The 24,729-nt window shown below is 38.1% G+C and overlaps 1 protein-coding gene across 2 annotated transcripts in view; it reads left to right on the top strand.

Moving 5' to 3' along the window:
* Nucleotides 1-81: 81 nt before the first annotated feature.
* SLC38A6 (solute carrier family 38 member 6) overlaps nucleotides 82-24,729 on the top strand; it is a 38,169-nt gene continuing 13,521 nt past the window's right edge. For both annotated transcript variants that reach the window (XM_053946456.1, XM_053946457.1), the window contains exons 1-8: nucleotides 82-256; nucleotides 779-900; nucleotides 1,616-1,689; nucleotides 5,734-5,786; nucleotides 8,689-8,728; nucleotides 17,849-17,927; nucleotides 22,365-22,447; nucleotides 22,918-22,976. In XM_053946456.1, coding sequence (XP_053802431.1) covers nucleotides 101-256; nucleotides 779-900; nucleotides 1,616-1,689; nucleotides 5,734-5,786; nucleotides 8,689-8,728; nucleotides 17,849-17,927; nucleotides 22,365-22,447; nucleotides 22,918-22,976 — 666 coding nt within the window. In that variant the 5' untranslated portion in view covers nucleotides 82-100. The remainder of the gene's footprint in view (nucleotides 257-778; nucleotides 901-1,615; nucleotides 1,690-5,733; nucleotides 5,787-8,688; nucleotides 8,729-17,848; nucleotides 17,928-22,364; nucleotides 22,448-22,917; nucleotides 22,977-24,729) is intronic.

A 24,729-nucleotide genomic window follows, 5' to 3' on the forward strand; every position in this document is an offset into this window, starting at 1 on the left:
CCCGCCTCTCGCGTGTGGCCACGCCCACAACATGCCCACGCCCCCAGTTGGCCCCGCCCCCTGCGCTCCCCTCGGCGGCGCTCGGCGGGCGCGGGGGGCGATGGCGGCGGCGCCGCCTTGGGGGTCCGGGCGGGTCCGGCCCCTGCCCGCCCGCGGCTGGTACCTCTCCGCCCGCGAGCGGCGGGAGGAGGACGAGGAGGAGGAGGAGGAGGACCGGGAGACCGCCCCGCTGCTGCTGCCGCCGCCGCCGGGCAGCGTGCGTGTGAAGGGCGGCGGGGAGGGAGCGCCCTGAGGGGGCTGCGCTGGGTGCTGAGGAGAAGCTCGGGGAGCGCGGGTTCAAAGGCCGGGCCGGACGGGGCTGTGCGGGACGGCCCCGGGGAGGGGATAATCACCTGGAGCGGGGGGGGATGAGCCTCTGGTCCCATCGCTGCTGCTGATCCCTTCGACTCCCCGCTTGCTGAGCGCTTGGAAGTGCAGCCGTGGGCCTCCCCCTGTTGCGAGCACGCAGGCAGAGCCTGCTCCGAGCCTGAATCTTGCTCTGCTCGTTCTGCGCTCTGCGTTCGCTGGGCTCGAAGGCTGTGGGCGTCTTGAGATGCTGACGGGGCGGCATCGTGAGTGCGCAAGGATTTGCGTCTTTTTAGAATGAGAAGTGAGATTTTAGATTAAAGAAGGAGAAGTTGACTGTTGCCCCCCTCCCTTGAATTTCATTTCAGGAAAGATCAAAAGACCTCTTTCACTAATTGTGCTTTTTTTTTTTTTTTTTTTTTCCTTTTCACAGAGTTCTTCAAGTCGTGGTTCTTCCTTTGCTTTCTCAGTGTTTAACTTAATGAATGCAATCATGGGCAGTGGGATACTTGGCTTATCCTATGCCATGGCCAACACAGGGATCATGGGGTTTAGGTAAGTTTTCAGGTTTTACATATACTCATTTTTAAACTCCCCTTGTAGGTTTAAATTGAACAAAACTTGATTACTGAGACTCATGTGCAGATCTGAGGAAGAAATAAATATATTGTGCCTTTCAGAATTGTTGATTAAGATCTTCCCCTTTTTGATTTAGTCTTTCAGATCTGGCCTAACATAAATCCTACCCAGACGTTGCATTAAATTGCCACAGGGTGGCAATTTCTTGGCCATTACTCCTGATAGATTGATATTTTCCTTTCAAAACTCTGATCTCCTTTAGCTCCAGGAATGGGCCTTGTGGAATAGGATGGATATGTGGCTGAAAACTTGTGAATCAAGTGAATCAACTTGTGCTTTTGTTTGCACTTTTGCTTGTTGCAAATGCTAACCTGTGGGTGATGGGGCCAAAGTCACTGGAATTGTCACTTTGACCATTTCCTAAGCATTGGTTTCTCTTCACTGGGGGATGTGTGTTTGTGTGTATGTGCACACACAAACTCCCGTGGTTATGGCCATTCTGTAATCCACACATCAGGGCAACTTGGCAAGTATTGGGAAGATCCAGAGACCACGTGAACCATAGTCAGCAGATAAAAGCCATAAAATGAGGAAATCTTGTAGCTTAATTCTTGCAAGAGAAGCACTCTTAAAGCTCGAAAGTGCATTGTATTGTAAAAGTGCTTAATTGTGAATATTTTGTGGTTTCTAGTATCTTGCTGCTGATTGTTGCCAGCCTTGCTTCTTACTCTGTGTTTCTTCTGCTCAGTATGTGCACTCAGACTGGTAAGTGAAAAGGATTTATCTAACAGTGAGCTCTGAAATACTTCCTCACTTTTATCACAGAGACATGACCCAGTATAAAGATTGTAATTAACAGTGGTGTCTGATTGACTGACCTTGAAATATTTAATGTTTTTAACAATTAAAATCTGCAATTTAAAAACAGGATTTTGAGTCTTTTTATGCAAAGCCAATCCCAAACTGCCTGGTTTCTCATTTTTTTTTTTCCAAATGCCTCTCTTATCTTTCCAGAGAGATCCTGTATTTCTGCAGCAAAATTATTTTGGTGCTGGCTGAACTTCACTACTTCATTGTGTGCTTTTGCTTTCAGTGAATGCTTAAGAGCAATAAAATAGCAGCCTTTCATTCTCCTAGGAGTAGTACATATGTTTTTGTCCATGGTTTGAAATGGATACCTTTCAGGTTTTTCAATCATACTGGATTATCATTATTCTCATGGTGCTTTATAGATGCAGCTTATAGAGTATTTTTGATGCTGAATGAGAAGTCATGTTGCAGCCCTTGGAAACTGCACTGCTTTGAGACACTTCAGACAGTCCATTCTAATACCTGCAGTCAAATCTGCTCATGTTTTAATTCTTGTACCTTTTAATTGCTGCTGAAACAACTGAGTCCTGCCTTGACTTCTCATACACGAAGATCATGTTACAGCAGGCAGTCTCCCTGCTTATTGTTTCCCTCTCATCTGTTTTCCTCTTTTTTTGAAGGTGGTGGGAGAAAGCTTCTGCCTCTTTCCTCCTTGGCTTTGTTTTCTTTAGCTGCCTTTGGTCTCTCAGATGATTGCTTCCTGATTCTTCTTAGATCTGCTGCTCCTGTCCCCACCTGTTGAGTGATCTTCTTCATAGATTCTTAAAAAACACCCCTCAGAGGTAGGCTTACTTTTATGGTTGGTATTATTGGCTGCTTGGTGATTTGGGATTAAGTCTTTGGTAATTTTTTTCTCCTTTTGGAGTGCTGCTTATTAGAAATGAATCAGGACCTGAAACATGAAGCTAGAGAGGTACATGAGAAGCAAAAAAAAAAAAAAAAAAGGGGAGACTTCAGGTAATTTTAATGACCTTTTTAGCCTCTTACTTCAGGCTGAAAAGTTCTGTATTTTATGGGCATTAAGTGGCATTTAGTAAAAAAATAATTAAGGAGATTATTGCAAGAGAATTATGATGAGGGGGAGAACTAAGGATTTAAGTTCATTGAAGTAAGAAGAGTTTGGATGTTCTGAACTCAGAGGCCTGATATGCAAGAAGGGTTTAACTCCTCAGTTCTTGTCCAAAGGCAACAATCCATCTCAGGAAAGCATTTTTGAAATGCATACAGCTGAAGTGTCAGGATGAAGAATTTCTCTTGTCTGAAACTAATAATTAGTTATCACCTAATGCTGGCAGGTAGGACTTGCACCAGAACTATGTCTGGATAAGTTTGCTGGATTTATGAACTTTTGTGTTTTGGTTTTTTAAAATAAGATTTGAGATTATATTTCCTGTAATTCCTGTCAACTACTGAAATAATTAAATGTTAGATAGCATTCCAAGTTTTTACTTGGAACACTGTCTTTAAAAGTAGGAAATACAACCTTTGTACCTTGACAAAGTAAAATCTCTGTACGTGTTTGATTCCAAAGTACTTAATTAAACATTTCCTTTAAAAATCTTGATAAATTTGTAAACGGTTTTAGACTATTAAACGTAATCCATGGGAAAAAATTGGAAGGAAATGTTAGTATTTTTATATTAAGAACAAGCTAGAAAAATTTAAAGGGTGGCGAAGATAAACTGTTGAAAGTGTTTTATAAACTATTATTTAGGAAAGAGATGACCTATAAAACACCTTCTGAAAAGAAAGCACTAATTCCATTTTAAACAGAGGCCAGGATTTATTAAGCACAGGCATTTTATTTGCAGCTCAAAAATAAAGAAGTGTCTTCAGTTACTCATTTATGTTGGTCTGGACTTTGACAAAATCAAGTGATTTGTGTAGACCAAAAGGCTTAGCAAAAAAAATATTCCCAAGTGTCAAGTGTTGAGATTGGTTTAGTCAGTGTTTGTCCTGGTGTTAATTCAGTGTGACCTGTGTTGTTTTGGGCTGATAAAGGCTCAGCTTACTCTGTAAAGCAGAGGAATTGGGAATTTAAGTGGGATGCACTTCGAAGTTTTGTGGCTGTTTTTTCCTTCATTTTAGAGGTTAGTCACAAATATTGCTGGTACTACATTGGCCCTTCACATTTAAAGGGATAATTTCCATGGAATGTTAATAACATGATAAAAAATAAGCTAATCAGGCAGAACTTAATTATCTCTATCTAAATTGCAAATATTTTGTTCCATATATTCTTGAAATTACAGAAGTAATGTGATCAAATAATAGGACTTCCCAGTGTTCACAGGACTAAACTGATTACAGAAACAGTTACTACAGAAAATACTCTAAGGTTTCATATTGCTCTTTTGGAATTGTGTGGAAAATTTTGTTCTCTTTGCTCATAACTCCTCATACATGTGTGCTGTATATTTATTACCATGTCGTAAAAACAACTTGCTCCTAAATATGTTTACTATTTTACTGATATTTTTTTTAGTGGCAATGAAGTTGGCTACCTAAAATGCTTTTTTTTTTTTCCCTTGTGATCAGCTACTTTATAAATGGAAATTAGGAAAAACACAGGGTAAAATCTAGTAAGACATATTTTGTTTAATTATATTTGTTAGAGATAGTTCCAGGTTTATGCTGAGCACTGACTCTGGCTCATTTAATTTTTAAATTTCATTTATATTGTCATAGTGTGCTGGTGTCTGTAGTAGAGCAGAATGGGAAACACTGCCCTTGAGAAAACCATATGAGAAAATGTATGAAGTTTTGTTGGGTTTGGTTTCTGTTTGTTTTTGTTCAGCTCTTTTCCCCTCTGGGGCACTGATCTGATTGTGTGCAGAAGTTCAGTGAAATAAAACCACCTAATCTTGGGCAAGTGTGAGGCTCCAGTGCTGTCATCTGATCTCTGTGAGGTGCCTGTGTCTCCCATGCCTTGTGTCATTTACTTCAGAGGATGGGGCTTCACTCAGGTGTGAAAAGCTCAGCTTGCACAGCTGGGCCCTCAATTAAGATGTGACAGGAGCAGTGTTGTACCAAACAGAACCAAGGAAGAGAAACCAAGTGTCCTGACAACAGAATTACGTGGGTTTGAGATTCATTTTACCCTCTGAGGCATTCACAGCTCTTTTGTTAGATCTCAATAAATGAGTGGTGTTTCTCAGAAAACTTTCATCTTTTTGATACTGCTTGAGTTTCTAATAACAAAATACAGAGTAACAAGGAAAGGCTTTAATATGACTTCCTTCTCTCTGAGAAGGGATTGAGTTACCAACAATAATAGAAGTGAGCTTCAGCTAAAACCCAGCAAAATTATACAGGAAACCACAGGCTGTTTTCATGTAATTATGTAAGTTGGGTGCAGGTAAGGGCAGGATTTTTGTTTTGCTTTGGGTTTTCTTTTGGGTTTTTTTAATAATAGATTTCAACCAAAGAAGGTGTTTACCTTCTGCTCTCTTGAAAATATATAGGGCCTAGTTCTTAAAAGCTGGAAAGATGATAATGTTTATATTTGTAGAAAGATGAAAATGTATCCTCTGTTGTCATCCTAATTTAAAAAAAAACTGCCTTTTAAAGAAATAAAATACAGAAATATCTTGTATCTCATTGCTAATGCTAATTTCATAATTCATCACCCACAAAGAAAATCTTTGTGAGAAGGCAATTTGCCATTAACGTACTAGTATTATATTTTAAATATTGCAACTACAAGTACTAAATTGAGTTTCTGAAGAGTCTCTGAATGTTTGAGCATAGAGCTGTGTTTTGTAGCAGGACTACTGGTGTATATAAAAGCTATTTTGTAAGTAAAAAGATACTATGAAATATTCTTTTAATTCTGAATTTTATTAATTTAAAAAGGGGAAAAAGGGCCAAGAAGAGAGCTTTCAAGCTTTTCAAGTTAGAGATATTTTAGCTCTTTTATTTTTTTCCCCTTGCCAACAGCTGTCACTTCTTATGAAGACCTTGGCCTTTTTGCATTTGGATCAGCTGGAAGGGTAAGCATTCATTTTTAACTGTTTTTCTTCTTGGCCTCATGCTTCTGATATGCAAATGTTCTTTGCATAGTAAAGAGATATAAATGAAATTAATAGTCTTTTACTGACACCATAGTATGCTGAAAAATCCCTTACAGCCTGAAGCTTTTCACTTGGTTTCAGTTTGTGCGTCTACTCTGTGGAAGCCCAACTTCAGTTAAATTTACACTCCTTAAATGCAAGATTTTGTGCTGCATTCCTGTCAGAGTGCTCATTTTCAGTTGTCTGTGCTAATCTGCTCAGTGGCATTGTTGTCAGGTTGGCTCAAGGTTCAGATTTGATACAGTCCTACCTCTGTTGTAAGTGTTAAGAGACAGGTACGTGATGGATTTGCTGTTGGTGTTTCAGCATTTCATAGGGATCTAAGATAAGGGATGGCTTTTCATGTCATTTCCACAACAGGAACAGCTAAGAGTACATATAATGCATGTTACTTGTTTCCTTTTGTTTAGTAAGCTCTTCACATTAATGTTTCTTACTTGTTTTATCTCATGATTATAAAAACCCCACCAAACCCCCAAAAAACCAAACCAACAAAAGCAACCAAACAAAACCACCATCAAACTTAAACATTTCTGATACAGGAGTAATGAAAATGTTAGCTATTATTTTTTTGTACTGAGTTCTGAAGCTCTCTTTCCTAGCAGTGATGTTATGCAGTAACAGTGGGTGCACAGGAAATACTACCTGAGAATACTGCACATTTAATGTTATGAATTCTATGCTCTGTGTTCCACTTACACCTTACTGAGAACAGGCTGTTACCACACATGAGTGTGATTTTAGTGTTTTACTAAAACAGTGCAGATTTTTAAAATTAGTTTGGCTTAACAGGCTAGAGACTGCTTTCTTATATCTAAATGTCAGTGAGAATTAAACCTGAGCTGTCAGGTGTTGTTAAGGCTTCCATTGGCATTAATAAGCAGATGAGTGTAGTCTGAGGATCAATATTTATTGACCAAATGAACAAGTGATCAACCTCAAGTGATAATAAACCTTGATAATAGCAAGGAATAAGACATAGCTATTTTTTTACAGGAGTTGTTCTGTACACATTAACCATGAGCCATTACTGACAAAAGTCATAGAAATGTGGAGCTTAAGAAGAATCTAAAATGTGACTAGCTCTGTCTTTGCCCTGAAGCAGGGCTGAACATACATAAACCATTCTTGGCAGATGCTTGTCTAATCTGTTATTTAAAAGCTTAAGTGAAGGAGATTTCACAGCTTCACATCATAGTCAACATGTGTATTTTTTTAAAAAATCTTCTTAATATACTGTTTCATTATTTGCAGTTTAAGTAATCAGTGCTGAAAATTGTCTGGCCTTTTATTTTCAGTATGCATGGGGAGCACCGGAATATTTCTGTGTTGGGAAGCTATTCTTTTGATAAAATAATCAAAGTTCACCAAGCTTTCCTGGTGAACTGATGTTTTCTGGAGCAGTTGTCTTTGTTGCTGAAGCATCTTTGATATTTATACACTTTTCTTTAAACTTGCCTGCAAGACAGGCTTTGCTGCTTCTGAGTGTGTTATCTTAGACTGTTTTCTCTTTGCAATCCAGTAACTCTTTAAGTCTTGTATTTGAGGTCTGCTTCCTGAATGCCTTGCTTTGCTTCTAACTGATCTTGTTGATTTTTAGGCTTTTCTACTTCACCACAACCATTCTGAATTCTCATCTATCCCTGAATAGTTCTCATGTCAGTCAGGCACAGATGACGTTTTTTTTTTTTCCTTTTTTCTCTGCAGCAGTACTTACTTCTCCCTCACACATAGGGGATGATACTGCCAGGCCACTGTAGAACCTTGCTTGAACTGGCAGCTTAGTTTGAGTAAACTACTGGTTAACTACTCTTGAAGTAGAGCAATTACTCAGCCTGCTGATTTCCTTTCAAATGTATTTTTCTGAGATTTGTAAGAATGGAAATATTCTGCTGTTGGAAGATTGCTGATTCTCCCTTTCCAAAGGTGTGAACTATTTGTTTCCATCTATGGCAAATTCCAAGATACAATTTTTCTTTCCTTTCCTTGGTGAGTTTTGAACTGACTTTCAATTAATTTTAAATCTGAAATTATTTTTTTCAAAAAGCCAAATATGTACTTCTTCTCATTACTGCAGCTTAATTTTTTTCCAAGTTGACTTAATGGCAGCACTCATTTAGGAAATGTCCTATATCAAGAAGAGCAGTAGGCAGAAAGAAAACTGAAGCTCATGATATCTTGGAGCTAAACTCAAAAGAATACATTGGAAAAACTTCATAGCCACTTTTAGGGTTTTTTCAGTTGGAAATTAATTTTTTTTTTTTATTCAGACAAGTTTTTTAATTGCCTGTGATCATTTTTGCTTCCATATCAGTCCAGTATGAATAATCACAAGTGCTAAGGAAAAGTCTATCTGGTTTACAAGTTTTAAAAAGCAATGACATTCCTGACAGTCAAAAATATTCTGGAGTAAGTAGGTCCACTTGAACTTGTACAAATCTCTGCTGTCTGTCTTTTCAGAGATAAATGATAATTTTCATTTGTGTTCACCTGATATCAGTTAGAATGCACTTATGTTTTCAGTGATTTAAAAACCTTCTCTTGTGCACAACAGGCTTCACTGTATAATTACTCTTGCTTTGTCTCAGAATAAAAATATTATATTTTCAGGAAGAATTTTTGTTTCCATGTTCATTTTAGATTGTGCTGGTTTCCATGTGTTAAACTCCTCGCTAAGGAGAAGATTCCCTTCCTTTCAGGACTTGTTATCACTGCTACATCTGGTGTGTTTAAAATAATACACATGTGGTTTATGCCTGCTCTAGACATGTGATTTTCGTTATCCTTCTTACCCTTTCTAAAGAAATCAATTTTTTTATAGGTCCTTGTTGCAACTACAATAATTATCCAGAATATTGGAGGTAAGAGACTTCATATGCTCAATAATAAATCTTTGCCAGGCTTCAAAGCTCCACGAGCACCAAAATAATTAAAGTGTTTTTAAGAAATTGATTAAAAGGACAGAAAACTTAAGGGAAAGACTTTTGTGATGGTGCTGAGCAGAAGGGCTGTAGTTGTGGGATAGATGGGAGAATTCTGGGGATTGGATTCTCTGCCTGTTGCTGCATCCCAGGATGTGGAGCACATCCTTTAGAGCTGCACTGCTCATTGAAAGGAGCTCAAGGAAGCAGCATCTCCTCTCTGCTGTCCTGTACATTTGTATCTGGTAGCTTCATTTTATCAGATCATGTGTTTTGTGTTTTGCTTTTGGAACCTGCTGATGCATTTTAGTGATTTGTGCAGCAAGTGAATGTTTACTTAGCTATGATGTTTCATATGTTTTGCATTAATGGGAGCTTTCTTTTTTTAGCTCAGTAACTTATTTTTGGGGGAGTTTATCTTCCTGACTTACATCACTGGGCTGTCCACTTCTACTGTTCATTATTTTGTCTTCTTGGTACATGGCATAACACTCCCTGTTTTTCTACTTGGACTTGTACTCAGGTTTGTTCACACACTTGACAGTCACTAAGTATTTAGAAATTATTTGTGTGAAAGTAGAACAGTTTGAAGTCTAATAGAAAAATTTTAATTTTTCTTTTGTTGTAAATGTTTTCTTTTAAATGAGGGAATTATCTGAAAGCTCCCTCCTTTGTTCCCTACCACCATGGGATACCCATGTTCACATACATCAGTAGAAGGAAACAGCATTCCGGTGCTGTTCTCCTTTCCTTTAAGATTACCTGTCAAGTCCAGATAATGCAATGATTGCTGTTTTTTGTCACTGTGTAAACACCTAGAACTAGACAAAGTAACTGTGCTTTCAGGACAAAATTGGAATATTTTCTTACATATAAAAGTTCAAATATAATCAAAGCTACCCAAATGAAATGGCTGTAAAAATCCAAGCATTAATTTTAGGCAGGAGTGACCATAGCACTTCCAAGATTAAGGACTGTTTATTCATACAGGTTTTAGAGGATATTCTGTAGCAATGAACAAATCTTTTAATTTCCTTTCCCATTTGAGTGGACCTCTAAATAAACAGTACAAGAGAAGGAGGGATACATGGAGCAGGTTCTGGAGATTCTGTGTTCATGTACAAGATTTTCTTGTCAAAGGAAATACGACTCTCATTTCTTCCTCATCACAGTTCATAACTTCCTCTGTGCCATCCTTAATAAAATTCAGCTCAGTAACTCTAGAGCCCCAAATCATTGCATGCTGGATGCTGCAGTCCAAGTCCCCCACGTCAGGACCAGCTCTGAAGGTCACTGTGCTGCAGGCTGACAGGCTCCTAAAAAAAATAAGATATGAAAAATTCGTTTCACTTCTCACACAGCTTTGACTCTTTAAAAACTTCTTGGAAATAAAAGATTTTTTCTTGTCTTTCTGGTCCTTCTGCAGATTTTACATGGGAAAAGTGTGGAGTGTAGTTTGTCCTGAATGGGATCCATGCTGGAATTAAGTGTAAAACCTGGGCTCTGCCTGTCATGCTGGTTTGCTGTGTTCCCCTCTTTCTGTTTTTCTGTCTGGCTGAAGGAACCAGGAGCACAGTGCCTGTTGGGCAGACATCCAGACTCTGTCAACATCTTTGATTTCAGAGGAAGGCTAAAAATAAAATTGTTTTGTGTTACCTCTTCCATCATCAGACCTGGGTGTGTTGCATCATACGGTATTTTATTTCAGAAGTGATTAGAGAGCATGAGATAATGAACGATGGCTTGTGATTAAGCAACTTTATCAGGTTTATTGTCACTATCTGCATCTAGTCTGGGCTTTTTTTTAAAGTTTGTTCTTATCCCTTCTAAAAATAGCCTAATTGCAGAAGTGATTTATGTTAATTTGTGGTGGAGAGAGCATTTTAGTAATAATTTTAATAGTTACGCTTTCCAATTTGTCATCTTTGTGTCTTTTTAAAAGAAAGCTTAATGTGCAAATTTGAATTTGACATTCTAATTGCATACATTCAGGGATTTGTGTAGATAGGGGAATTGATTTTTTCTATTACCAGGATACCCAAGGGAAAAAAAATAAACATTTTTGTACAGTTGCAGGAAAGCATTGATTGGTCAAATTAATTTTGACCAAACAAGTTTTCAAGTACATTGTTTGGAACTTTAACATGCATCTCTAACATGAGTATTCAACTTTTCCTGCAGATTTTTAATTGTCCCTTGGAAGGCATTTAGTTAATCCACATAATACCAGTCAAATACCAAAATCCATTAGAGTACCAAGATTAACTAAGGATGCACCAGGATACTGAGTTAACTTTTCAATATCCAAATGTAAATTAGGGTCATTTTAATACCCTAACTCAAAAGACTTTATAGAATATGTAGAGCTTAGAGTGACTAAACTTAGAGAATATTTGCCTTGCTTTCCTTATAATGAGTATGTTCTTGTTCTTGAAATATAGGTATTTGTTAATAAAGGAAAACAAAAGGTTGGATGGGATGGCCAGTGCTAATAATTTTTACATCCCATTTCTGTTTTTTGATCCAATCCAGCAGCCCTTTCATGTAAACAGTCATGTGAACTGCCTTGTTCTTGACAGGGCTGCTTGGTGTGTGGGTGCAAAGAGCACATGAAAAAGGGAACTGTCAAATTGCACTTCCCAGGCTGCTCAGGTTTGTTCATCAACCCTTTCCTGTCACACACATCTTTCTCTGGAGTGATCTTCCCTATGTCCATTTCTCAGCTGCTGTGAAGAAGAGGATCTTGAAAGGTCCCTGATGGTGTCAGGTGCCCTCAAAGAAGGGAGAGAGCCCTTAAGGAATAGCAGGCCTGGAGGCACACAAGGAGAGAGGCAGGCTGCTGTCGGAAATGCTGAGTTCCATGGCTCTGCTGGCTCTCCATGTCATCCTCCCCAGGAGCAGCTGGAGTTGGATGGATTCCCTGCTATTGTTTAATAGTGTTGTGCTTCTAGGAAGTGATGGATGAGGCACAGTGGGCCAAAGCTGTGGCTGGGAATCACACAGCCCTTCCCTCTCCTCGCCAGGGAAGTTTTGTGAGATTCCTAGGAGCTTTCTGAAGCAGGGGAGGAAGGAGGACAGCAATTTCTCTGTCTAGAATTGTCCTTTTTGTGGGTATGACTGAAAAAGTGGACAGTCCACAGCCATGTACCCAAGAGAAAATCTTTAGGACTCCTAAAGCATGTATAATAAAGTTAGAGAAGGGCTGATTTTTAGCAAGGCTGGTGGAAAAATGGAGACAAACACAATAAAGTATTGCACAAGAGCAGCTCTCAGCCCCTTGCCAGCACTAACAAATGCCAGCACTGAGGTCTAGCAGGAAGCATGTGGAGTTTTCCAGCATGCTTCCCAGGCTGGGGCTGCCATCAGCTGAAGGTCACTGCTGGCTGAGATATGGCAGGCCCAGAGGGCCTGGTGGCTGTGCTGCCCACAAACATCAGTCCAGACTGCTAAGAAGAGGAGTTTAATCATTCAAAATTTATTAACAGTGTGATTAATGCTGTAGTACCATCATGGAGCTTAGGTAGTCTCTGTGAGGATTTTTGCAATATATATTTTTTTCAATTTCTTCAGATAACCTGCCTTGGCTTGTCCTGAAGTTGCCATTGCATTCTTTGGAATGAAACTTTGCAGACAGCTATCTTACTTTTACAAAGAATTACTTATTTTCTCATATAAATATGGTTTAATTCAATGTAATTTCTATAACTGGTGCTTTTTGCGTTTTGTTTCCATATTCTGGAGATAAGGTGTCCTCAAAGGTACACACTTTTCTTCTTTGTAAGAATCAGTGATGAGGAAAAAAAGCTCGTTCTGTGTCCCTGGAGGGATTTTTATCCTCCGCACTGCCTGAATGCTGCAGGCAGTGACTGGAAGCGACAGGATTCTTTCCAATGGGTGATGCTGCTCTGTAGATTTTATGTATTTATGTTAATACAGTCAAGGTGACAGACAATACACAGAGACCCTGCTGTGAGTGTAAGACACACTAAATAAGTATTTACAATCGCGTGGTCCGTGTTTTTCAAGCTTCCCGGAATCAATGGAGAGGCGTAGCCGCTGTGCAAAGCAGATATTTCAAAAAAGCAGCACCACCCTCTGCTGGCCTGGGCTGCCTTCCCGGGAGAGCTGCTGGCAGCCCGGAGCCCCCAGCTTCTCCTGCTGGGTTCCACATCCCCCCCTCTTTGTTTTTCTGAGGTAAATAGTGAAATATTTAACTTGGCTCCCCCCTATGTAAATATATATTTATATGTGTGCTTTCTGTAAGTGCCTCCTTAGAGATGCTGTGCAGAGACTAATAAACTCCTCTTTTTATTAAGCTAAACCCCTCTTTTTATCAAGCTAAAGGACATTTTTAAATTGCAAATTATTTTCTTTTGTGTTTTTCTTTCTCCTCCTCAAGTTCATCCATTCTGCAGTTTAGTTCTAAATGTATTTGCAAAATTTGTTTCAAACTTAAATAAAGCAAATATTTTTTCAGACTGAGGGGGTGGATGGGAATAACCTTTGTGTAATCAGTGAGAACAATACTCCAGGAACTTGGAAAATGAATGAATGGTGCAAATCATGGAGGAATAAAATAAAATACAGCTTTTTTCATGCTGAGACCTGCATCTGTAATACCTTAAGAAATTACTGAGCTTCCTTTAAGTATGGGAAATCTAATTCTGTTTTCAAACAAACTCAAATGTTTGTTTTCACAGCACGGTTTACTTTTGACCTGAAAGCCTAATTATCTTGACTGATTCAAAGTGAGGATTTCCAGTGCAGAGCTGCCTTAATTTAGGGCAGGTTTGTCAGCTCCTGTACTAATTTAACAATTGATGACCCATGCTCCTCTGTTTTCCTATTGCAGTGAATGGAAGATTCTTGGAAGGTTTGATATTGTAAAGAATATTAACCTTACTTTAAAGAATAGAAAAAAAAATTACAGAAATACCAGCCTGCAGCTGTACTACAGAATGGAATATGTGATGAGCTATGTAGGAAACTTTTCTATTCTTTTAGCATAAATGTACACTTATAACTAATGAAGTTTTACCAAAAAAAAGCCTGCTGCTTGTGTGTTCCGTGTACAATAAGAAGGATTTTTTGTTTGTTTTTTAAGCTTGCCATAGGTATGTTCCAGACTAATTCAGGTAAAAGCTAAAGATAGAAGGAAAAGGAAGCAGAGGAGCAGAAATTTATCAGGATGAGTCTCCATAATAGAAGGACAAGCAAAGAAATTGACATCCTGTTTCAGTTCTTCGAATTGTCCATATGAACAAGGTTTACATCTTCTGTCACATACTCCATTCTACATCTATATTTAAAACCAAGTAAATTCTCCCAACATTCTTTTTAAAGCTTCCACTAAGAGGACATATTAAAACCAGTACCTGCCCTCTCTTCTCCTGGGGGAAGTTTGGAGGGGAGCTTGTTTCCATCTTTGCACAGTGCTTAAAAATGCAAGACATCTTTATAGGGCTCTAATACCATCATCTACAGCGGCAGATGAGGAAAAGCTAACCAGGAGAGTCAGTCCCTTCAATGAAGTTATTTGAAAGGATATATCACCATAAATTCCATGTTTACTTAAAAGTTTATTGTACATTCTCTGACATCCTTGCTGGGGACTTCAGCACTTGGTCTCTTTTTGGGTAGGATAATAAGAAAAAGTTACCCTTTTTTTCTTTTAGCCAAACAGCCACCCACATATTTTAAGTTTGGGCTACCTCAGAAGAGGTATTTTGAGGGCTATTTAAAAAACAACCTTTTCTCTAGCAACTGTTTTTTCAGATAGGGGCACATATGGTCAGTGTTAAGCAATATTGGTAGCACAGCACAGACATTCTGAATAATGTATGCATGCTGTGTGTATTTATAGAGTCACAGCTCATGCTGGCACTGCGGGCTGTAGTAATGGAAGTGGAAAGCAATTACTCTATTTTATATTTGAATAAATTTTTTGGTTTTTTTCTGTCAAAGAGCTAATACCAAGTTTTCAGATCATGGCAAAGTGATAGGTATTTTAAGAACAATATTTCTTACAGCTTTCAACACAGTGCAAGTGTACAGAATAATAAACTAATAACATAATTATGATTTCTGCTGAGTTCTGGTGTGTCAAGACCTGTTGAGAAGTTCAGAACCATTCTCCATCAAGTAGCTCTTGGTGCAAACTGAAAATTACTTCAAACTAACATACTAACATAATACAAATGGCAAATAACATATACAAATAGCAAGTTCGGAACTTGAAAATTAGGAAGTGACCATGTGCAGGTTGCTCATGGAGTTCTAGTTCAGCTCTTGTGGCATTCCCCTATTGCTGCAGCCTCAGACCAGGCCATTGCACAGGGTTTGTTCTGCAGGAAACCTTGTCCCTCAGTGCTGGAATGGGTGTCTCATGTCAGAATTTCGGGGTAAATCAGAGCACAAGGGTGTTGTGCTTTTTCTTGTGCTCTCTTGTGTCACTGCTCAGTCTGTAGCTGTGTAATCTCCTCCTTCCCGTGGCACATCAAGGCTGCCAAGGAGAGCTGAGGTTTCATTTGTACAACACAACCTGAGTCAGGGAAGTGAGGTACAGATTGTTATTTGGGGCAAAGGATACCTGACTTTGTCTGTCACATTCTATGCTCTCAATTCCTCAAGTAGAAAAAGACTGTCACATTGTTTTAGTTTTCTTGTTTTAGTTTCATCTTTATAAAAAACCAAACCAACCATGTTCTTTGCTCACTCTGTAATGTGTTGCAGAGTTACACAGTGGCCAAGTAAAGCTACAAGGAGTTGTTTCTCCTGAGGAGAATTAAAACTTTGCAAATTAACTAAAAGCAGAATTTGGCTTTTTAAACTGAATTAAGTATGGGCATCCTGCTCAGGTTCATGCACAGGATTTAGGTCTTGTTTAAGCAAAAATCAACATCCTCATGCTTAAATTAAATATTTTTTTATCTAGGGTTCCAACATCAGGATATAAATAGAATTATTTATTATTCATTATTCATCTTGTAGTAGAAACAAGAGAATATAAAAAATCCTACTATGTGAGATTGTTTCCCATATGCCCAGAGAAAGGAGGAAAGATGCATACAAATGTTCAGCATGCACAAGTTTCTTGGTGCAGGATTGGCTCCCTCCTTAGGAGTGGAATTCAGTGAAATAGGACTCCTCTCAAAAACAAAGAGTGAGCAACAAAGGATAAGTGATCAAGTGATTAGCCAGAGGCTAATAGGAATGCAAGGGCAGAGTGACAGGTTGCATATTGGATGAAATCTGAGCTGGAAATTAATTTGAAGGTTTCTGCAGTGGATACTGCAAAAGAACTAGTTTTGAAATCTTTCTGAAGGACATAACTATATGAAAATTCGAACTTGCTTGTGTATAAAGTATTCTATCATACAGGAGAGAAGGCTAATGGTTAAATAAGGTTGAATTGCAATTTAGAGGGATTTTCCTTTCCCTCTTCCCCCACTTCTTTTTTTTTTTTTTTAATTAGAATAAAATATGCAGCTGCCTGCAACTTAGCATGAAAAATTGGGTTAATTTACTTACAAATTCTAGTGACTTACTCATGCTGTAATTCTCTCTGGTTGAACCTACATTCTATTGTAGGAGAATAAATCAGGACAGCAGATAAATACCTCAGCACACACAATCAACAGCTACATGTCACTAAATAGACATAAATATTGGAAAAAACCCAGAGCGTTTAATGATGAAGAAGTGAATATTATTATTTAGTGACTTACCAAATGGTTTTAATTTAACCTTGTGGTAGGTAGATGTCACTTAGTGTTAATAGAATTCTCTTTCTTTATTGGGACCACCTTACCCTTTCTTCAAAATTTAACTGCTGTAATACAGCAGTGTCTGAGTCCACACATCTTTTCTTTTAAGATTCAAAAAATTCCTTAAAAAACCCACACAAACGTATTCAAATATCAGCTTATGAAAGTTTGCTGGTTTGCCTTTTCAAAATGTATGTTTTAATTTTAAAGCATGAATAAATATGCCATGGTAAAATTCTAAAGAATTACTAAATACTGAACCATAAAATTTGAGTACAACAGATGAGATTTTTTCAGGGATTGAATGTAACTAAGCTTTTACTGACACAATGCTAAATTTACTTGCTGCTGCAGATGGAAATTAGTTTCACTTAGGCTTTGATGCTCGTTGAAACTGTTTGTAAAGCTTGATGTTTTTGAGTAATTCTCTGCTGGTTACATAAAAAAGCAACATGAACAGTATGTGAAGGTATCAGACTACTATAAATTGGGATTTAAAAACCCTCTCATTCATTCCTTTGATCACAGTATTTAGTGAAGGAGAAAAGTGGTGCTGTGAAGGAGCTTTTGGATTGCTTTCTGCTGAATAGAATTAAAACCACTTAATTTCAAGTCAATAATCCTGTAAGAGTAGCTAATAATTTCTCTTCTGCTTCACAGTTCCTGTACAGTTCTGCACTTGATATTATTGTTGGGATCTTGTTGCTGATGGATTTGTCATGAGAAGCAGGGATCTGTCACTGATAATCCTCTTAGCTCTAAGGACCAAACCCTGCAGTATATTAAAAAACCCTTTCAAGTCCTATACTTGTGTTTGGATTTCTGTCTTATATTTATTTAGTACAACAGCAATTGAACAACTATGAAAACTGAGTCCTTAAAAAACCCTATTGTATTGAGAGAAACAAATATTGTTTACTCTCATCATGAATAATGTCTCATAAAGAGGAAGGAGGAGTGCTGCAGCCTTATAGTCTGTCTCTAGCCTGTAGGTCTATATTCCCAGGTAGAAAGGCAAGCCTATATATTATATTATTTTGCCTTTCAGTCCTTTAGATTATGTTTTCCTTGTTTCAAGACTCACATTGTAAGAGTCTCTTTGGAGGCATTAGCTGACATCAGTGCAGTACTTGCAGCTATTTTTAAAGGAAGTATATGAGAAAATAAATTCTGATTCTGGTGCCACGGTGTCTCACACAGAGCTGAGATGTTCCAGGCGTAGCCCCGCCGGTCCAGCCCTGCTGGCTGAGATGCTGCTGTTCCTCTGCTAAATCTGTCCTGCTTCTGTTTGCAGCCATGTCATCTTATCTGTTAATTGTGAAGTCTGAACTTCCCGGGGTTGTTGCGGGGCTTTTGAGTGGAGCCGAGAGTGGGTAAGGAAAAATGCTTCGTGCATTCTGTGTTTGTCTTGAAGAATAAAGGGGTTCAGCACTGCTGAAAGAGATGGGTGCTGACACTTCTCTGATCTCACATGTAAAATAAATAGTCATTTACATGACTTGTTGGAATATGAAATGTATTTGGCAAGTGCAAGTCTTTTGCAGCACACACACACAGAGCGTGATTCTTTCCTCGTGGCGATTTCCCATCCTACGACCTTCAAGTCAGTGGCAAAACTCCATCTACAGGAATCTCCTTCCTGTAATATTTTAAAAGGGGAAGCAGGAAGGTACTGGGAGGGGGAGGAGAAGAAACATTTCCACTTCTGTCGTGTTATCACTTCACATAATTCAAAATCACAGTACCAAAAAATGGCAGGCATTTATATGGAAATATTTTGTTGTCTTGCTCTAGTAATTGGACTTGTCTTGGGAAAAATGCCAGGATTCCAGACTTGGTTTATAATTCCTAAACTTGGCTCCCAGTAAAGAAGTTATTTTTCGCAGTTGAGCTGTAAAGCTGTTTGTAAGGAGTGTGTCCTTCACATTTCCATTGGAACTGTCACAAGAAATATTAAGGCAAACACTGCAGCTTCAACACTGAAATATCCTGTTTGAGTTATTCCATGCTCCTGTCATTCCTAACAGTGTATCTTGGAGTGCCTTACAGCTGTTTTTCCAAATTGCTATTTTCAGATGTTTTGAGCTCAAAACTTGCTCTGGATTGAAATGTGCTGAAATTGTCTCGAGGCTGTGTGATGCTTGTATTATTCCTGTTGTAGGTGAATTTTAAGTGGGAAATCAGTTTGTTAAAAGGTACTTTAGTTTTTCTATTTTATCACTTGAAACTTCTGGATTTTATAATGAGTTTGAAAAATTAATTGTGGTTGTAATCTTGCTTTCTGTCTTTCTGCCCTCCAGGCCCTCACAGTTTTAGTAAGGTTTTTTTGTCAGTTTTCTCTTTTTTTCTAAACTATTACATTTTATATATATATGTTATTTTTAGTCTGCTAATGTATCTCTTCCAGCTGTGGTAGTTATCAGCTTTTCATTTGGGTGCTGTAACCTTCTCCTTCAAGCTCATACTTCAGCCTCACTCTTCATACACAGTAATATTGAGCTGCTGCTGTATCTGCTGCACGTATGCCAATCTGTCCAACCCCAAATTTAGCATCTAATATCTCTTACTACTGGTTTTAATTTTTTGTCAGCTCTGTTTATGCAAAGTGATTTTCTTTCAGCGAAGATACACTTTGAAACAAACAGTTTAAGAAAACTCCTGGTAGGTAGAGCCTGGAGGTTCAACCCTGTGCTGCTCAAAGGGTTTTTCTGTCTGAAAAAAAGCACTGTGAAAACTTCTTCATTAAGGTGCCTGTGGGATAATGCTCCCAACAGCTTTGTCCAGGTCCTACCTCAGATCTCCTGGATGTGAGCACTCAGGTTACATCAACAGTGTTGAACTGTTTATTACAAATCACCTGAGCTGTTGTAATCCTCAGTGATCTGTCAGCTCTGCCAACACTCATGTTTTGTCCTTAGCTGAAACTACAGCTGGAGATGGGAATGAAGTTCAGCTTTGCATCTAGAAAGAGCTGAAATTGTCCACAGGAATCCTAACCACAGCTCCAGTACTTAGCTGATTGGCAGCCTGGTCTCATCCAGTTTCTGTCTCTGTAAATTGGAGTTCTTGCAGCAGTCAATGTTTACTTAACACAATTTCCCTCCTCTGCTGTTTCTCCAAGCAAATTGTTCAAGTGCAGTGGCCAAGCAGTATTCCAGGAACATGCACATATGCGTGCCCACATCTATATTAAATTTCTTTTGCCATATGAATGGCCATGGTAGATCATAATCTTTTGTTTCTGTGTATTCTTTTGCAGATGTTAAGTGTACATTTTTACTAGCAGACATTTTTAATGGTAGGAAATTGTTCAACAAAAAATAGGTAATCAAATGCCAAGCCTAAGAAGCAACTTATTTATACAAAGGGCATAAATATTGAATAGTTTGATACTTCTTTACCTGGGCCACTTGTTTCCAGATGGGATTGCACAACTGTTCTGTGTTCGTTAAGTCATTATAGCATTTGATACGCTTTCATTTGGTGCAGAATTTATCTTAACTGGAGTTGGGATGTATCAAAAGTGTCAGTTAAACTATCTGTGAAAGTACTTTATGTGCATAAACCCTCCCGAGCTGTACATTTGGGAAAGCCATTTAAAGAATGTTCTGTGCATTAAATTGTTTTTATAGGTAGAGGTTAGCAGGTGTGTGTGTGTTTGAAAGGCTCAGAGCCAGTCTAACACATCCTCATGTCTTTCTAAAAAACAAAACCATACAGTATGAACACTTACTAATATTGAGTGGAGATGTTTCTCTCTGCATAACAAGATTCCACATAGTTTTGATGACATGAACATAGTTTCAAATGAGGATTGTGTTAAAAAGTTGTAATTTGTGAGCCCTCTGTTAACATTTAATGACCCTGTCAGAGGATGTGATTGATGCAATTAAGTTGTCTTGCTTGTGTGTTGTATAATTGATATGAACTGAGAGTAAGATCCTAATTTAGAACATATGAATATCTTGTTCTGTTGAATTCAGGAATGAAATTAAAGCAATTTTTAAATGTCTGCTTTTAGTTAAAATATGGGGGAGGGAGCAGAAACATCTGCATGCCAAAGCTTTTTCAGCAGAGTCAAGGATTTATATTCTGTATTTCATATTTTGAATGCTTTTATCATATAGGATTAAATTTACAGATCAGATTGATTTTAAAGGCACTATCAAAACATTTATTCTGCCTTTGGAAAATAAGTGTATTTTACAACAGTACTTTGAGGAGAAAATGGACACGTTTTCCAATAACCAGTCCTCCATTTAGTTTTTTTTGAGGTCTTTTTATGTATAAGAACTGGTGTTCCAAAATGAAGCAGTGTACAAAATTACTTTTTCTCCTTCATTTCCTCATTGCTGTTTTCCTCTCTGTTCCCCCCCTCGCCCACAAATGTTTCTTCATTTGCCATAAAGTAACCAAAATAATTTTCTGTCTGTTCTGCTGAGCTTGTGAGCCTTGGTGGCAGCTGTGGGTTTGGAATCAGGAGATTCAAACAGAGGTCCCATACACATAGTGCATGAGCCTTATGTTCTCTGCCATGATGCTGTTCCTCCTAATCTGGACATCCACCAGACTGGAGAGAAAGAAAATGTTTAAAAATGTATGAATGGTAAATAAAAACAGCATGAAGAATAAATGCTACAGCAAGAAGCTGATTTTGGCAAAGTTGCTTCTTCACTGTAGCAGCAGGACACGGAGCTAATAATACACTTTTTGAAGAATTATGTATTTTAACTCATTTTTAATATAGACATTGTCAGCTAATGGTTGCTTTGGGTTTGATACAGTGAAGATGCTCTCAAACTTGAAATTTCTCTGTTCATTTACATTACATCTTCTTTTCAAACAAGTGAATCAAGTGGCTGTCCATGATGTATAGCAGTAGTTAATATACCTGTATGATAAATCTTCTTTAACACAGGTGTTATGGTACTTCCCTCATGATAATTTGAGGTGCTGCCTGTTTATTAGGTGCTAACCATATCCTGGACTAAATAAACTGGAAGGTCAAAAGTCAAGGTGTTTATAGGTGGTAAAGTTGGAGGCTGATGTGCAAGATGTTTATCAGTACAGGATATGGTTATTGCCAAGTCGGGGCAGGCACCCTCAAGATGTTTCTGTTACTTAACTTACCCATCTGTGCTTTCCTCACTTCAGAGATGGGATTTTGATGCTTCAAATAGACTTTAAATGTGTGAGGACTTAATGTGCCTCTACAATGCTTTTCTAATATGTGTTGGTTTATGTATAAACTTTCTACCAGTTTCATCAGCATAATTTTTACTCCCTTCTGTCCTTTACCTCTTTCATGGATGTATGCAAGGAAGGGAAGCTCAGCAGTGAGTGGGAATTGATGTTGCTGTTTCTTCAGGTGTGTAAATATGCAGCTCACTGTAATCCAGTTTTAGACACACACTGTGCTGTGTGAGTACTTCTGCCGGAAATCTGTGAAGTATGAAATACCCTTCCCTCTGACCATTGCTGTAAATCAAGGCAGGGATTTGCATATTGTGCTGATGAGAATTATTAATTGGCACACATCAGACTCCTAATCCATGCAGACACTTGCCTGTAGAACATTGCTTGCAGTGCTGCTTTCTTACAGAATGATGCTCTCCTCCCTCATTATCTGGGAGCTCTGTTTTATATCAGTGTAGAAACCAGGAGTACAAATTCATGTAGATAGCATGTGAGGCAGGAAATTATTTTTTTTCTTGTCCTAGTGGTTGCTTTGTCTAAGAGCACAGTTCTAAGTTAAACATATTTTTAGGACTCCTGAGCTTTGTATCAATCCTGAATCAATTTTCCAACAGGTCTTGGTACCTTGATGGGAGACTGCTGCTGCTGCTTACTTCAGTCTGCATTGTTTTTCCTCTTGCCCTTCTTCCTAAAATTGGTGAGTAATTAAAGGAGAGAAGCGAATATTATTCTACTTTAGTAGCAATTACAGTTGAAGACTTTAAAACCTTAATGGGTTATTTATTTATTTAAACTGGCAGGGGGCTGCTGGTGGTGGTGATTACTTAAGTTGTTGTAGTGTGTTCTGCCTTCCAGCCCTGCCTAGTTAACCTATTACTTGGGTTGCAGTAGTATTTTGTCTGCAATACTAAAATAAAATCTTTACAGCAGAACATTAAAGAGCTGCATTTACTTACAGCATGCCATTAGTGGTAAGCCAGTTCTAATTCTGCCCTACAAAACTACATAAATGATCTGTGACAGGCAGTTGGAATGTTGTTATTCTGAGTCCTAAGCCCCAGATACCAAGCACTGTAATAGAAAACATGCCTAAAATGTAAAGCTTTAGCTGTACATTAGGATCACTTTCCTTATAAATTCTCTTTTATTTTTACTGTTATTTTACAGGCTTTCTTGGCTACACAAGTAGTTTATCATTTTTCTTTACGGTGTACTTTACTCTTGTGGTAAGTTAAAAATCTCTGCACAGCTTATTTTTTTTTTTTTTCCCCTTATTGTTTGAATGTTTTCATAAGCCTGTTTTGAAATTAATTGTCTTCTCCTCCCCCTTATTTTTTTACATGAAATTTAGAATTTTCTTCAAGTTCAGTATGTGCTTGCTAGGACAGATTACATTTGTTTTGCTGAGACTGGGAAATGTGTATGAACTTCCAAGCATGTGAAAAGAGTTAAAATAATTATATTTTGGGCTGGTAAATATAACAATTCTTTTCTTTTTTTTTTTTTTTTTTTTTTTTTTTTTTTTTTTTTTTGCTGATGGTGCAGCAAAGGGAACTGGTACTTATATTTTTGTATCCCTGCTAGCAGAGGAATGGAATTCTGTTTTCTTAACTTCTAACTATTACTTACTGCAATGAGTACAGCAGAAAATTTAATATACTCCAAAATAAATTAAATTTACATGTATAATGGAGTGACAGAGTTCAGAAAAAGGCAAAGAAAACTAGAACTTCATTAAGGCAGTTTACAAGATTCATTAATACGTCAATGACCTTATTCTCCTTTCCAGCTGAAAGGAAAAGTTCTTTTCTCTGAGCCATATGGGGGTTTTTGACCCTGATGTTCACCCTCTAAATGCCCCTGTGAGGTAGATGTTTCCAAATATCAAAAGTGAGACCTGCTAGGCAGATCTAAGAGAGAAAATGTGCCTTTAAGTTGCACTTTTTTTTTTCTTTTTAAAGGGAAAAAGTGTGTTAATGCACATGTGTAATACGTGGTACAACTGAGCATCTCTCACTCTGTCATCTGTTTGAATCTTATTGGGGAGCCTGGCAAAAATGTTCCCCCTCTGCCCTGTCATTCTGGCTTGCATTGACTTGCATTTAATACCTGTTTTACAAAGGGATAAACAGAGTTGAAGGCAAGTTGAACAAACATGCCATCCAGGAGACCAAGGCAATCCATTAGGAACTAAACCATGTGATAAAACTAAACTTCAAAGCTGTCAAAACATCTCCCTGGGGTATCCCTGGAGAGCTGCAGTGTTTGTAGGACCTTGGGAAGTATTCTTCTTAAGCTGAATATTGAGAAGCAGCCATAGCCTCTCCAGAGGTGATTGAAATTCATTTGTAATATTTATAAATTACCTTAACTTTTGACCTCCTTCCTAAAATTTATCTTTAAAAGAAAAAAAAAAAAATTGGGAAAAAATGGTAAGAAAAAGCAATAACTATAATGCTGACACAGGCCTTTGGCTGAAACAAGTTGCAAAGGTTTTAAAAAGCTAGTTCAGCTCCTGGATTTCAAAGGGAATGTGCATGGATCTCTGAGGAAAGCTGCTGTAATGGGTGGGTGCATTTGAAAACAACTTCAGTCCCTGAAAAAGCAAATGTGTAAGCAAGAGTTGTGTGCAGCCATGCCAAGCTGGGATCAGTTAAACTAGATTTTAGTTGGGATTCTCTGTCAAAAAAGTGGGTACAAAGTGCTAATGAAGGAGTACAGACTGCTGGATTTTTAATGGACTGGTTAAGTTTGTCTGCTTACTCTTTCTTGTTAAATGGCAAAGCAGCAGCCACAGTAAATCTAACTGAGGTCAAAATTTTAAAAGCCATTACGGATATTTCCAGAAAACCAATACTCTTGACAGAATATTCCCTCTGACTTGTTCAGGCTCTGAAAGTCAAAGGCATTAAATGTGGTTTAGTTTTCATATCTAATTGCTTTGAAGTGGGTGATGTGTGCTGTTGAAATGGTGTTTTA

Source organism: Vidua chalybeata, chromosome 6, assembly GCF_026979565.1.
Source record: "Vidua chalybeata isolate OUT-0048 chromosome 6, bVidCha1 merged haplotype, whole genome shotgun sequence".
NCBI classification, from domain to species: domain Eukaryota; kingdom Metazoa; phylum Chordata; class Aves; order Passeriformes; family Viduidae; genus Vidua; species Vidua chalybeata.